Source organism: Ictidomys tridecemlineatus, chromosome 10, assembly GCF_052094955.1.
Source record: "Ictidomys tridecemlineatus isolate mIctTri1 chromosome 10, mIctTri1.hap1, whole genome shotgun sequence".
In the NCBI taxonomy this organism is placed as follows: domain Eukaryota; kingdom Metazoa; phylum Chordata; class Mammalia; order Rodentia; family Sciuridae; genus Ictidomys; species Ictidomys tridecemlineatus.
The window spans coordinates 130,511,656-130,525,721 of NC_135486.1; the positions used below are offsets into that span (position 1 = coordinate 130,511,656).

At 33.3% G+C, this 14,066-nt stretch overlaps 1 protein-coding gene across 1 annotated transcript in view; it reads right to left on the reverse strand.

Moving 5' to 3' along the window:
• LOC101975769 (phospholipid-transporting ATPase ABCA3) overlaps positions 1 to 14,066 on the reverse strand; it is a 130,027-nt gene that overhangs the window by 30,201 nt on the left and 85,760 nt on the right. Inside the window, exons 19-21 of the mRNA XM_078024246.1 lie at positions 9,649 to 9,901; positions 9,285 to 9,489; positions 6,806 to 7,028 (exon numbers count right to left, since the gene is read on the reverse strand). Of these exons, the coding sequence (XP_077880372.1) occupies positions 6,806 to 7,028; positions 9,285 to 9,489; positions 9,649 to 9,901 (681 nt within the window). The remainder of the gene's footprint in view (positions 1 to 6,805; positions 7,029 to 9,284; positions 9,490 to 9,648; positions 9,902 to 14,066) is intronic.

A 14,066-nucleotide genomic window follows, 5' to 3' on the forward strand; every position in this document is an offset into this window, starting at 1 on the left:
GTATGAGAACTTTATTATTCTTCAACTATATTGTTTTGGTAATTCAGGGTCCATAGTAATTCCATATGAACTTGAGAACTGATTTTTCCATTTCTGTGAAAAAAAAAAGCTGTTGGTGTTTTGCTAGGAATTGTGTTGTATCTGTAGATAATTTACTAGTATTGGTACCTTGACATTTTTAAGTCATGCAATCCATAAACATGGGATGTCTTCCCATTTATTAATTAGGTACTCTTTAGTTGCTTTCAGTGGTGCTTTGCAATTTTCAATGTACAAGTTATTCACTTCCTTGGATAGAATTTTTCTTTTTAAGTATTTTTTAGTAGCCAATGGATTTTTAACTATGTGGTGCTGAGGATCAAACCCAGGGCCTCACACATGTTAGACAAGTACTCTACCACTGAGTCACAACCCCAGCCTGGGTTAGAATTTTTCTAAACTATTTACTTCTTTTGGATGCTATGACAAATGGAATTGCTTTCTTACACAAATGATTTTAGTGTATTAATCTTATAATCTGAAATTTACTAGAAATCCTTCCTGGTTATGGCATGATCCTACAAATTGCTGTTGTACTTGGTTTTCTAGTATTTTATTGAGGATTTTATACATAATTACAAAGGACATTAGTCTCTATTTTCTTTTCCTGTGATGTCTTTATCTAACTTTGTTTTCAGAATGATGCTAGTGTCATAGAATGAGTTAAGGAATATTCTTTCCCCTGCTATTAGAACTTGAGAAGGATTCATGTTAACTCTTCTTTTTTTCTGTACTTTAAATGTCCCTTTTTTATTTAATTGATTTTATTTTTTTAAATACAGAACAGTGGAATGCATTACAGTTCTCATTACACATACAGAGCAAAATTTTTCATCTTTAAATATTTAGTATAATTCAGTAGGAAATTTATCTGGTCTTTTCTGTGAGGTTTTTGATTACTCATTTTGTATTTTTACTTGCTAGAGGTCTATTGAGATTTTCTATTTCTTATTGAATTGGTTTAAATCATCTATGTGTTCCTATTAATTTGCTCATTTCATCTCAGTTATCTAACTTTTGATGTACAATTGTTCATAATCATTTACTAATTTTTTATTTCTGGGCAATTGGTATTAGCGTATTCACTTTCATCTCCTTTTGGTTTCATTAATTTTGTCTGTTTCTCAGTTTATTTTATCTCTACATTAGTATTAATTATTCCCCTCCTTCTGTTAGCTTTGTATTGTTTTTTCTCTTCTTTTACTAGCTCTTCAAGGTGTGAAACTACAAACCCAAAATAGAATAACATTAGATTTTATATTTTTCATGTGATTATTTTACTGGAAATATTCATTTCTTTATATGGCTTCAAGTTACTGCCTGGTGTCATTTTATTTCATCCAGAAGGACTCCCACTAATATTTTATGTAGAGAAAGTTGAGTGTTCAGGAACCTCTTCAACTTTTGTTTTATTTTCTCCAACATTTTAAATTATTTTATACATATTAAATTGTTACTGGATATATTTAGGAATACTGTGTTTTGATATACATATACATAGTGAAATAATTACTATAGTCAAGCAAATTAACATATCGAACACCTCCATATTTAACTTTTTTTGGTAAAATGACTTAAAATTGACTCACTTAGCTGGTTTTCAATAGACAATATTCTATGTAGTACTACATGATATATCTACTTTTATTAATCCTATGTAACTGCAACTATGTACCTTTGTCCTACTTCTCTTCATTTCTTCCCCCTCTCCACCTTGTTAACCACCATTCTATTCCCGATTTTTATGGATTTTACTTTTTAAAAGATTCCATATATAAGTGAGACTGCAAAGTAGTTTTCTTCCCTATAACTATTATTTATCTTTCCATCAGTTACTTTTTTTAACTTTTTTCAGAAAACTAGAAATTTGAATATATTTATATTTTAACTCTGAAAAGCAGATTCTTCCTTTCACTGTTTTAAAATTTTGATTGTTGAAGGCTTTAGTAATCTGTGTGCTTATTAATCTAACTACTTTGGCAGCGATTTTATTCCTTATCATAAGAGGTCACTGAAGTTGCTGTTCTTTTGATTATATTCACTTGGTGCTTGACAGAGATTTCCTTGACTATCTTGACCTAACAAGGACAACAAAAACAATACTGCCAATCTCTGAATATTTTCTCTGTTCTAGAACCTTCCTCTAACACAGAGCCAGAATTGCACTTAGGATCAGTCCCAAAGTGGGCTAATGGTCTTCTCAGTTCCTTTCTGAGAAAGGATCTTGCCCTGGGTATGTATATGGCTCTCTGAAATATCTCATATCAATGGGTGCTTCTGAATGCCCCATTTTCCTGATGATCCTTTCCCTGTCTTTTGTCTCTGACTTTAGGCAAATTGTTTCTCAGCAGTGCCTGTTGTTTCTCATGCCTTGTTTTTCTGAACGAGGTGAAACAGAGAAAAGGGACTTATGTTGGTTCTATAGATGAGGAAGACCATACAGACTTACATGCAAATTTATGATGAAACTCTGCTGTATTTCCGCTGGACCTAGGAACACGTTTATATTCTTGGAGAATGGTTTGTGTCTTCAAGTCTGCCACCAAGGTGGCAAAGGGATAAAGCAAGGACATGTAATAATGCCATAAATCTTTCCTATTGCATTAAGTTGCTTTTTTTTCTGGTTCAGCAATACTTGATTGTTTCAAAACTCTGTCAATTCTGCAGAGTTCAGCTAAAGATTGTTCTGATAGTTTCTGCTTATTTTCTTCATGTTTATGCAGATGTAGAGTGCTATCTATTTTTCTAATATTATTATTTTTATTCTTAAAAACTTTTAATCTACTTTTAAAAGTTGACGTATTGTAGTTATACTTAAAAATGGAATTCATTGTGATATACTCACACATGTACATGACAGGCTACATTCATTCTGTTCTTCCTCCCTTTGGTCAGCCCTGTTTCCTCTACTCCACAAATCTCTCTTCTATTTTCATGAGACTCTACCCTTTTTAAAATTTCTATTTCTCTCTAGTTTCCATATATATGAGAAAACATTCCAGCCTTGAAATTTTGCATCTGTCCTAATTCCCTGAGCATGATGTTTTCCAGTTCCATCCATTTACCAGAAAATATCATAATTTCATTCTTTATGGTTGAGTACAACTCCACTGTATATATATATACCACATTTTCTTTGTCCAATTGTCTATTGAAGGACAGCTGCACTGGTTCCATAACTTGGCTATTATGAATTGCACTGCTATAAACATTGATATGCCTTTATCACTATCACATGCTGTTTTTATTTCTTTTGGTTAAATGCCAAGGAATAGTATAGCTGGGTTATATGGTGGACCCATTCCTATTATTTTGAGAAATCTCCATACTGTCCTCCATTGTGGTTGTATCAATTTGCAGTCCCACCAACAATGTAAGTACCTTTTCCCCCACATCTTCAACAGCATTTACTATTATCTTTATTCTTTATGATTGCCATTCTAACTGGAGTGAGATGGAATCTCAGCATAGTTTTGATTGGCATCCTACCTGATTGCTGGAATGTTGAACATTTTTTCATACATTTGTTGGCCATCTGCATTTATTCTTTTGAGAAATATATATTTAGTTCAATTGTGAATTTAATGATTGTGTTTTTAGAGTTCTGTAAATATTTTGGTTCTTAGTCTCATCAGAAAAGTAGCAAAGATTTTCTACAATTATGAAGGCCCTCTCTTCATGTTTTTATTTCTCTTGCTGTAAGAAGCTTTTAATTTGAAACCATTTCTTTTTTTTTTTGAGCTTTAAGAGTCTTTTTCAGGAAGTTAATGCCTATGCCAATATGTTAAAGTGTTGGCCCTATGTTTTTTAACTTATAAAGTTCTTTCATGTATCTCAACCATTTAATTTTCACAAGTTTGTGAGTGAATAGTACTAATATTCACATGTTATAGATAAAGATCCTCTAATCAGAGATATGAGAAATCATGTCTGATATCTAAGAATTAGAAGTAACCAAGGAAGTCTTCTTTCTCCAAGATTATGACCTCCTTATACACTCTCAATGCAATTTGCTAAGGAACACTAAACTGGACAAATCCTGCCAAAATATTCCCAGTATCTCCATTTTTTCTGAAGAGATTTCAAAGTAGAAAAAATAAATATGGCGTCCAGAAAATCCTTTCATGAAGCCATCTAGATATTTAGATGACTCTTTTCTCTGAATATGACATTTCTAAAAAAATTTATAGGAAGAAATGCTCCTATTTCTGCTCAAAGATTACCTATTAATCTATTCAGTTTTTGAGCAAATATATAAGAAGGCTTTGAACATCAGGGCACTGAATTTATGGTGGTTAAATATTATATCTTTGCTGCTCTGTAAATTGTGCACACAGATCCCTTTTCTGAGACTGTGCTTAACAGATCCTGGTCTCTCAGTGGTATTTTTCTTAATAAAAATGCAAAGAGATAATTTCAAACCAACAATCCTTAAATTACTTCTTGGAGAATACCTAATTCCTTGGTGAGATAAGGCTTGAAATATATTATATAACTATTTTATATGACCTGTAGACACATGAAATCAGAGCACTTAGATACTCCGTGAGGATATTCTTGAATCAATATCTAATATTTCAGGAGATTTTAGAACACAGGATTGTCTTGAGACATGGACATTTTCTTTACATCAGAACAGTGTGATGGAGAGGTGAGGATATCCTGGAGCACAATTACATTATAAAAGACTAGAATATTTTTAAGTTTAATTTTTATTACAACTATCAAATATTTGATAACTGCCTATATATGCAGTTATATAGGCAATTATCAAATATTTGATAACATAGGGAGTTATCAAATATTTGATAAGCACACACTAAATAACCTCTGAGTTAAAATAAGAATTACAAGGGAAATTAGAGAAATAATTCTAGTTGAATAATAATAAATAGACAACACATCAAAATTATGGGATGCAAATAGAACAGTATATTGAATAAATTTTATAGCTTTAAATGTTTGTGTCACAAAGAAGAAAGACTTTAAATTATGTAATATTTGACCTTACACAGACATAATAAATAGATAAAATTAAATCAAGCTATACAGAAACCCAGAAATCCATAAAATAGGAAACAAAAAATAGAGACTATTAACAAAATCCAAAGGTCACTCTTTGAAAAGATTAACTGGTAAAAATTCTGGCAAAATTATGGGAGAAGGAGAGGAAGAAGGAAAAAATAGAGAAGAAAGTAATATTAAGAATGCCTGTACCTTAAAAAACCTTGCTATGTTTTAGATATGAGGTGTCCCCTCAAAGCTCAAATGTGACACAATGCAAGAAATTTTAAAGGTGAAATGATGGTTTAGTAAAGTTTTAACCTACTTAGTACATTAATTCTCTGATTGGGATGAACTGTGTGGTAACTATAGGCAGATGGGGTTGGGCTGAAGGAGGTGGATCACTGGGGTGTACTTTGGTTTGTCCCTGGTCTGTACGTCTCTCTCTCTCTCTCTCTGTCTCTCACTGCTTCCTGGTATCATGTCCCAAGCTGCTTTCCTCTACCACATTCTTCCATCAAGATGTTTGGCCTCACCTTGGGTCCAGAGCAATGGAGCCAGCCATCTATGGATTGATACCTCTGAAACAATGAGCACCAAATAAACTTGTCCTCCTCTAAAATTGTTCTTATCAGGTCTTTAGGTCACAGTGGAAAAAAAACTGACCAAAAGAGACCTTAAAAGATCATTAAAGGATCATAAGGAAATATTATAAATAACTTCATGTCAATAGTTTAAAAATGTAGATAAAGTGCAAGAGTTCTTAGAAAAAGACAACACAATGGTGTCATAGGAAGGTATAAGAAATTTTAAGTCACATATCTTGAAGAAATTTAATCTAAAATTAATAACAAAACCTCTCACAAAGGGAACTCTAGATCCTGAGGCATTTACTGGTGAGTTCTGTCAAATAAATAAGAAAAAAAAAACACATCAAAATCCTCCCATATGACCTCAAGAAAGGGATGAATCCCTGCAGGTATTTTGATTTTAGCCCTGTGAAATGTGTCCCAGATTTCTAATCTACATACTTTCAAGATAATAAATTTGTATAAATTTTAAAAATTAAAAAAACCCCAAACTGCTAAATGTGTGGTTATTTGTTACAACAGCATTAAAAACTAATACAGACTAATTGATAGCAATGTGATTAATTCAAAGAATGAGCAGTAAGACTTTTTGCATATTTTAGTCTACTAATCAGAGATCAATTTTTTTTCATAGGGTTTAATAAAAAGGCATGCAATCAGTATTAAAGTAGTCTTTATGCAACTCAAGGAATTCATTGGTGGAAGGTTGAGGCCTAGAGTCAGGAAATGAATTAGAAGACTGCAAGACCAATTGTGGTTGACTGACTAACATATGCCAAATTAATGTTTATAGGGTGCCTTGACAAAGGTGTAGCAGCTGCCTATTCTCTAAAACATTCCTATTTGTGGTTGTTGTCAGTCCAGTCAAGCTATCCTTGAAACTTATGAGCAAAGGAGGAAAAAGGAAAGAGTGTACATATCCTGAGCAAACAAGGCCTTGAAAACAGGGGATTAGTTTAGTGATAATATTAGTTGCATAATTTTTTTGCATTATAGTCAATATAATGTTATAGTATTAATGTCACTCAATAATTTTTTTTACCTTATAACTAACAAAAATATTTCCCCCAGAAATCCAGAACAAAACAATTTTATAATGTTCTTCTTGTCAAACTCATGTTTGTTTATTCACAGGAAACCTCTGAAAAAGGGAAATTGTATGAAGCCCTTACCTTCCATGATGGTTATTACGAGATCCACAACAACACCTAGAAAGCCTAAAGTTTCATGGAGTGCGAAGAGCTTAATGTATGCACCGGTGCTAGTAGTATACAAGTAACTTAACAGGTATGTGAAGGGAATAACACACCAGCCGAACAGGATGAAGATGAATGTTGTGTGCATTATGTTCCCATTCTTGATCAATGTATTGGATCTAGTAATTACGAATACCATCTGAAACACAGAGTACAGAAATAACAGCTCAAAGTGAAGAAAACTATGTAATACCAAAATAGTCAAGTCTGAAAACTTAGCAAAGAAAAAAAATCTTCTTTTAATAGGACACAGTATTATTCCCCCAATCAAATCATCTTGCTGATGAAAACAGCAAGATCTGCTTGCTCACCAGTGAGTAGAACCACTGAGCTCCTCTTTTCTATTTTTGGAATGATTTTATTTTGTTCTACTCACACAAGATCAGGGTGCATTCTTTTTTCTTCTCAAATCCCCAAATAAGCCCACTCTCAATATTTGCTGAAATCAGAAGATTCCCCTTTTTAAACTGAGATTCTGAGACCCACAGTAACTGCCCTTGATGCTTAGGTACTGCCTATTGTTTCTACTCTCCCCATCTTGGCCATTCACTTGAGTAGCACCCAGGGAAAGCCAAAGCTAGAGGGGAACCTATGTAAGGAAAGAAAGGAACTGTAGAGATGGGGGAGGGAAATAAATTTCCAGAAATTATCATCTTATTAGTTGTTAATTATAGTTTCTACAAAAGTTCCTTGGTTGTCTATTTTTAGCATTGAATAATTAGGTGGCAGAATCATTGAGAAATGTTGGGATTAAATGAGAAGGACTATTAAGATGTTTTTAAAGGAGTAGAAAAAGCAACAAAGAAATCATTATAATTTAGTTAAAAATATTTGGGTACTAAGGTTATGGATGCTTTGTTTCTATCACAGCATGATTTTGGTCTCCAGAGAAATGGAATAAATACAATCACCATTTGGAAACAAAAATGACGTAGGCTTTTTCTGCTATTGTGGAAAGGGCTATAATGTGTGGTTCACAATAAAAAATTAGAAGGCATGCCAAAGATCACAATTAAATATTAAAAGAGAAATGAAAAAGTGGAAATACATACACAAGCAGAAATGATATAGATATATTTAAAATATTTAGATGTTTACTATAGAAAGTGGAGAGCACAGTAGGGTGACTATAGTTAATAAAATTTTATTAAATATTTCAAAATAGGTAGAAGAGGTCTTTGAATGTTCCCAGCACAAAGAAATGGTAAGTGATTGAGGTGATACATATTCTAATTGCCCTAATTTGATCATTACACATTATGTACATATATCAAAATAACAAACCCTGGTCATGGGATATGGCTCAGTAGTAAAGCACTTGCCTAGCATGAAAATAATGTTTAACAAACACTGAGTAGAAAAAGGAGGAATGGGAAGATAAAACAGGTCATTCAAACAGGAAATTGTATAAAACAAACTATATGAAGCAAAATTTCAAACTACACCAAAATGTGTGCAAATGAAAAATTAGATTGTACTGAAACACAGTGCTAGCTACCTTTCCAGCACGCAGAGGCTATTCAGATGATAAAACAAAGCATCAAGAAATCCAAATGTTGGAGATTCAAGATGGCTAATTTACGGTTGCTCTGAATAGAGACTGCTGCTGAATTAAATCCAGCCAAGAGAAAGTGTACCTTGCTCCACACTCAAACTTCACCAATACTTTAATACAAAGAATAGAAGAGGCAAAAGCCCCAATCTAACAGCAAGGCCCAAAGTAAGAAAAGCCATGGGCACTGAGGTTCCACTCATGGACATATACTCCTATAGCAAAAACAGAATTTACACAAAGGCTGTGGACACCACAACAATGAGGTGTCTCAATCTAGATCACACTTGACGCATTGGCAAGACAAGGCAGGCATGCGCGCGCGCACACACAGACACACAGACACACACACACACACACACACACACACACACACACATTTGAATGATCTATGGAGAAAAATTTAAAAATCTCTAGCGGGAAAACTGCAAAAGCTGAGTCCAAGTATCTCTTGTGTAATCAAGATGACAAAAATAGGGAAACTCTAGAAGCACGATAAAAATAAATGCAAATTATTTGTCCTTATAAAGTATAGGACTGGTCATCTACTATGACAGATCTTGTCATATGCAAAGCATCTTTGGGGCCAGTACGTATCAGTGACCAAGTATGCTAGAAACTTGCTTAACATTTCTGTTTCAGCACATGGGAAAATTTTATTTAGAATGAATGCAAGGTAGAAAAATATTAGTATGAGATGTAACCTACAATGTACTATGTGGCATGATTAGTTAATGTGTTTTCATATTTCTTGAGAGATTTACATCTAGGATATTAGCCAAGGGGAAATTTTCTGTTTCATGTGGGAGACTGAGTCCTCAAGATACTGTGTCCAACACTCACCAGAACTAAGCAGCAGCCAAAAATGTAGATGATGAAATCCCAAAATATAGCAGAAACCCAGAAGTTAAAAGTGTAGACCCCACTCAGATACTGGATGTGCTTTGCTTTATTAACTCTCTCAGTCACTGTCAGGAGGCAGAAGCCACTGACAAAAATACTCATGCCAAAAATCAAAGTGAAGACTATCTGGAGTCCTGGTGTTTCTCTAAAAAAAGAATGGAAAAAGGAGACACATTGGTAAAAACAAAGTGGTGAATATTGATTACTAATAATATTACTTTTTATTAATAACATGGTTAGAAAGGGAAGAAGATAGTATACTTAAAGCCCAAAGTTTAATAACAGTAAAAAAAAACATACATACCTTATCTCAGATTTCTTATGAGAAATATATTTAGGCTGTGGTTTGTTGGAGACTGTAATAGAAGCATTAGGGCCAGAAAGTATTTTAAAAATAATGTTGTCTAATACTGCAAGGGATAGGGATGGTGAATGGTATGCTTCATTGTTGAACCAGAAGATAGCTGCGATGTTGGTTTTAGTAATCTCAATGGAAAATGCAATAATGCATGAATAAAGGCATTCATTATTCTTCACCAAGTATTCCTGCAGATCACCTGAAATGAGGAAACACTACCAGTCATGAGCTGAGCATGCAGTAGGGCCATTTCCTGTGTGTTTCAGAGAGAGAGAGAGAGAATCCAATAATTCACAGTGGTTCTGACATGTCTCGACCATTCTTCTCAAGAAGTCTGTTCCATTGCAAATCCACACAAACCTCATATCTTTTAGCTCAGTCTTGCTGAGAAATTCAATCCACCAAGTATTCTCTCAAATTTCTTTCTTCCTCTCAAAATTTTCACTAGTAAAATTGATTTGGAAGGACTGCCATTTCCTACTTGGACAGATCAGAAATCCTCCTGCAATCCCAGCTACTCAAGAAGCTGAGGCAGGAGTATTGCAAGTCTGAGGCCAGTCTTGGGAACTTAGCACAACCCTCTCTCAATTCGGAAATAAACAAGGGCATTCTCACTCTTTAGATAGACCATATCCCTCTTTGAATTTGTGTCTTATCTACCTTTCTTTTTGTATCTACATTCCTAAGTATCTGTCTATGCCTAAAAAAATAATGAATAAAAATAATAAACAAAGGATGGGAATATAACTTTTTAAGAAAAACTCTAAATTAAAGCCACAAAATAAACCTGAAGGAACCAGAAAATTACTATGACAATTGATTCGAAAGTGCAAAGATCTGAAAGAGTTAAATCCAACAATCTATACTACTTTTCTCTTCCATATAGTTCTAGAAATATAAGCACAGCAGATCAAGATGATAAGAAGTACAGCAAAAAGTTGAGCAGAGAGCTATAGTTATCAAGAGCTTTCAAAGTTTCATGAAGTACACATCAGAGGAGTTTCTAGATTGCCCAGCAACCACAACATAAATATCTAAGACCTAGAATGAAAAGTTCATAGAAGTAAGTCTTATGCTCTATGTTGGGGCCATCAAATTATAGCTGAAGATTTGTTATTTAGGTGGACAGGGTAAAAATTATTCTTACATTTTCAATTGGAGGAGGAGGAAGAAGGAACAATAACTACTACTACCACAACAACATGATGACATACTGTCTATGACCTGTCAAGTCTAAAATAGTAATGATGGCTTTTATTTATTTATTTGTTCTTTTTGGATATATAGGATAGTACAGAGAATGTTAACATCATACATATATAAGTATAGCTTATTCTAATTAGGATCCCAGTCTTTCAGTTGTAAATGATGTGGCATTTCAGTGGTTGCACATTCATATATGAGAGCAAAGGGAAGATAGGTCCCATTTATTCTACTGTCTTTCTTATTCCCATCCCCTATTCTGTCCCTTAATAACCCTTTGTCTAACCCAATGAACATCTATTCTTCTCTCCCTCCCCTGCATTGTGTGTTAGCATCCACAGAGAGAACTTTTGCCCTTAGCTTTTTGAGAAGTCGCTTATTTCACTTAGCATGATAGTATACAGTTCATCCATTTACCTGAAAATAACATGATTTTATTCTCTTTTAATGCTTAATAATATTCCATTGTGCATATATACCATATTTTCTTTATTCATTCATTTACTGAAGGGCATCTAGGTTGGCTCCACTATTTAGCTATTGTGAATTGTGCTGCTATAAACATTGATGTGGCTGTGTCCCTGTAATATGCTGTTTTTAAGTCTTTTGGGTATAAACTGAGAAGGATAGCTGGGTCAAATGGTGGTTCCATTCCCAGTTTTCCAAGGAATCTCCATACTGCTTTCCATATTGACTGCACAAATTTGCAGTCCCACCAGCAATGTATGAGTGTACCTTTTCTCCAACATCCTCGCCAACTCTTATTGTTGTCTTCATAATAGCTGCCATTCTGACTGGAGTGAGATGATAATTTTGATTTGCATTTCTCTAATTGCAAGCAATGATGAACATCTTTTCATATATTTGTTGATTGATTTTATATCCTTTTCTGAGAAATGCCTATTCAGGTCTTTGGCCCATTTGTTGATTGGGTTGTTGTTATTATTATTATTATTATTATTTTTTGGTGCTTAGCTTTTTGAGTTCTTTATATACCCTAGAGATTATTGCTCTATCTGATGTGTGAGGGGTAAAAATTTGTCTTTCAGCTGATTCATCATTTGTATAGAGAAATGCAATTAGTTTATGTTGTTGATTTTATATCCTGCTACTTTGCTGAACTTTTTTATGAGTTCTAGTTTTCTGGTGGAGTTTTTTTGGGTCTTCTAAATATAGAAATTATGTTGTCAGCAAACAGGTTTAGCTCTTCTTTTCCTATTCATATCCCTTTAATTTCTTTCTTTTGCCTAATTGCTCTGGTTAGGATTTCAAGGACTATGTTGAATAGAAGTGGTGAAAGAGGGAATTCCTGTTTTGTTTTATATTTAGAGGAGAATGCTTTTAATTTTTCTCCATTTAGAATGATGTTGACCTTGTGTATTATGTATATTGAGGTATATTCCTACTATCCCTAGTTTTTCTAGGGCTTTGAGCATGTATAGATACTTAGTTTTATCAAATGCTTTTCTGCATCTATTGAGATAATCCTTTGGTTCTTGCCTATTGATGTGGTGAATTGTGTTTATTGATTTCTTATGTTGAACCAACTCTGCATCCCTGGAATGAACCACACTTGATCATGATGTGCTATCTTGTTAATGTTTTTGGTATGTGATTTGTCACTATTTTATTGAGATTTTTTTTTTGCATTTATGTTCATCAGGGATATTGATCTGAAGTTTTCTTTCCTTGATGTGTCTGTCTTTTTTGGTATCAGAGTGATATTAGCTTCACAGAATGAGTTTTCTATTTCATGGAATAATTTGAGGAGTATTGGTGTTAAGTTCTTCTTTGAATGTCTGGTAGAATTCAGCTGAGGATTTATCTAGTCCTGGACTTTCCTTTATTGGTAAGCTTTTTGATGGCATTTTTAATTTCATTGCTAGAATTTCATCTTTTTAAATTTTTGATGTCCTCCTATTCAATTTGGGCAGGTCATATGTCTCTAAAAGTTGTTGTCTTCAAGAATTGCTATTTAATTATAGTATAAATTTTCAAAATAGTTTCTGATTATCATCTGTATTGGTAGTATTTTTCATCATGAATTTTAGAGTCTGTCTTTGGTTAGCTTGGCTAAGGGTTTATCGAGTTTATTTTTTTTTCAAAAATTCAAGTTTTTGTTTTGTTGATTTTTTAATTTTTTAATTGAATGCATTTTGGCTCTGATTTTAATTATTTCCTATCTTCTACTACTTTTGGTGTTGATTTGTTCCTCTTTTTCTAGGGCTTTGATATGTCATGTTAGGTTATTTTATTTGGTGACTTCCAATTCTTTTAATAAATGGGCTCATGCAATGAACTTTCCTCTTAGAACTGCCTTCATAATGCCAAGATATTTTGATATGTTGTGTCATTATTCTCATTTACTTTTAATTTTTTTATTTGTTTCCTGATTTCTTCTGCTCTCAACTGGTCATTCAATAACATATTATTTAGTCCTCATTGTTAGGGAGGCTTCTATTTTTTAATCATTGGTTTCTAATTGCATTCCATTATGATCTAATAGAAGGTAAGGTATTATCTCTATTTTCTGTATTTGCTAAGAGATGCTTTGTGGCCTAAAATATGATCTATTCTATTTTAGAGAAGGATATGTGTGCTGCTGAAAAGAAAGTATATTCAGTCATTGATGGATGAAATATTCTATATGTGTTTGGTAAGTCTAAATTATTAACTGTATTTTTTAGGTCTATTACTTCTTTATTTTTTGTTTGGATGAACTATCCAGTGATGAGAGAAACATGTTAAAGCCGTCCAGTAGTACTGTATTATGGTCTATTTGATTCTTGATATTGGAATCGAGGGTTTGTTTGATGTATGTAGATGCTTCATAATTTGGGGCATAACTATTTACAATGGCTATGTCCTGTTGATGTATAATCCTTTTAAGAAGTATGAAATGAGCTTCCTTGTCCCTTCTGATCAGCTTTGGCTTGAAGTCCACTTTATCAGATATGAAGATAGAAACCTCTGCTTATTTATGAAGAGCCACTAAATGATGTTTTTCACCATTCTTTTACCTTCAGTCTGTGGATGTCTTTGCCTATGAAGTGAGTCTCTTAGAGACAGCATATTGTCGGGTCTTAATTGATGAGTCTAGGTCATTTACATTCAATGTTATTATCGAGATATGATTTTTATTCCCTGTCATTTTGATTTTT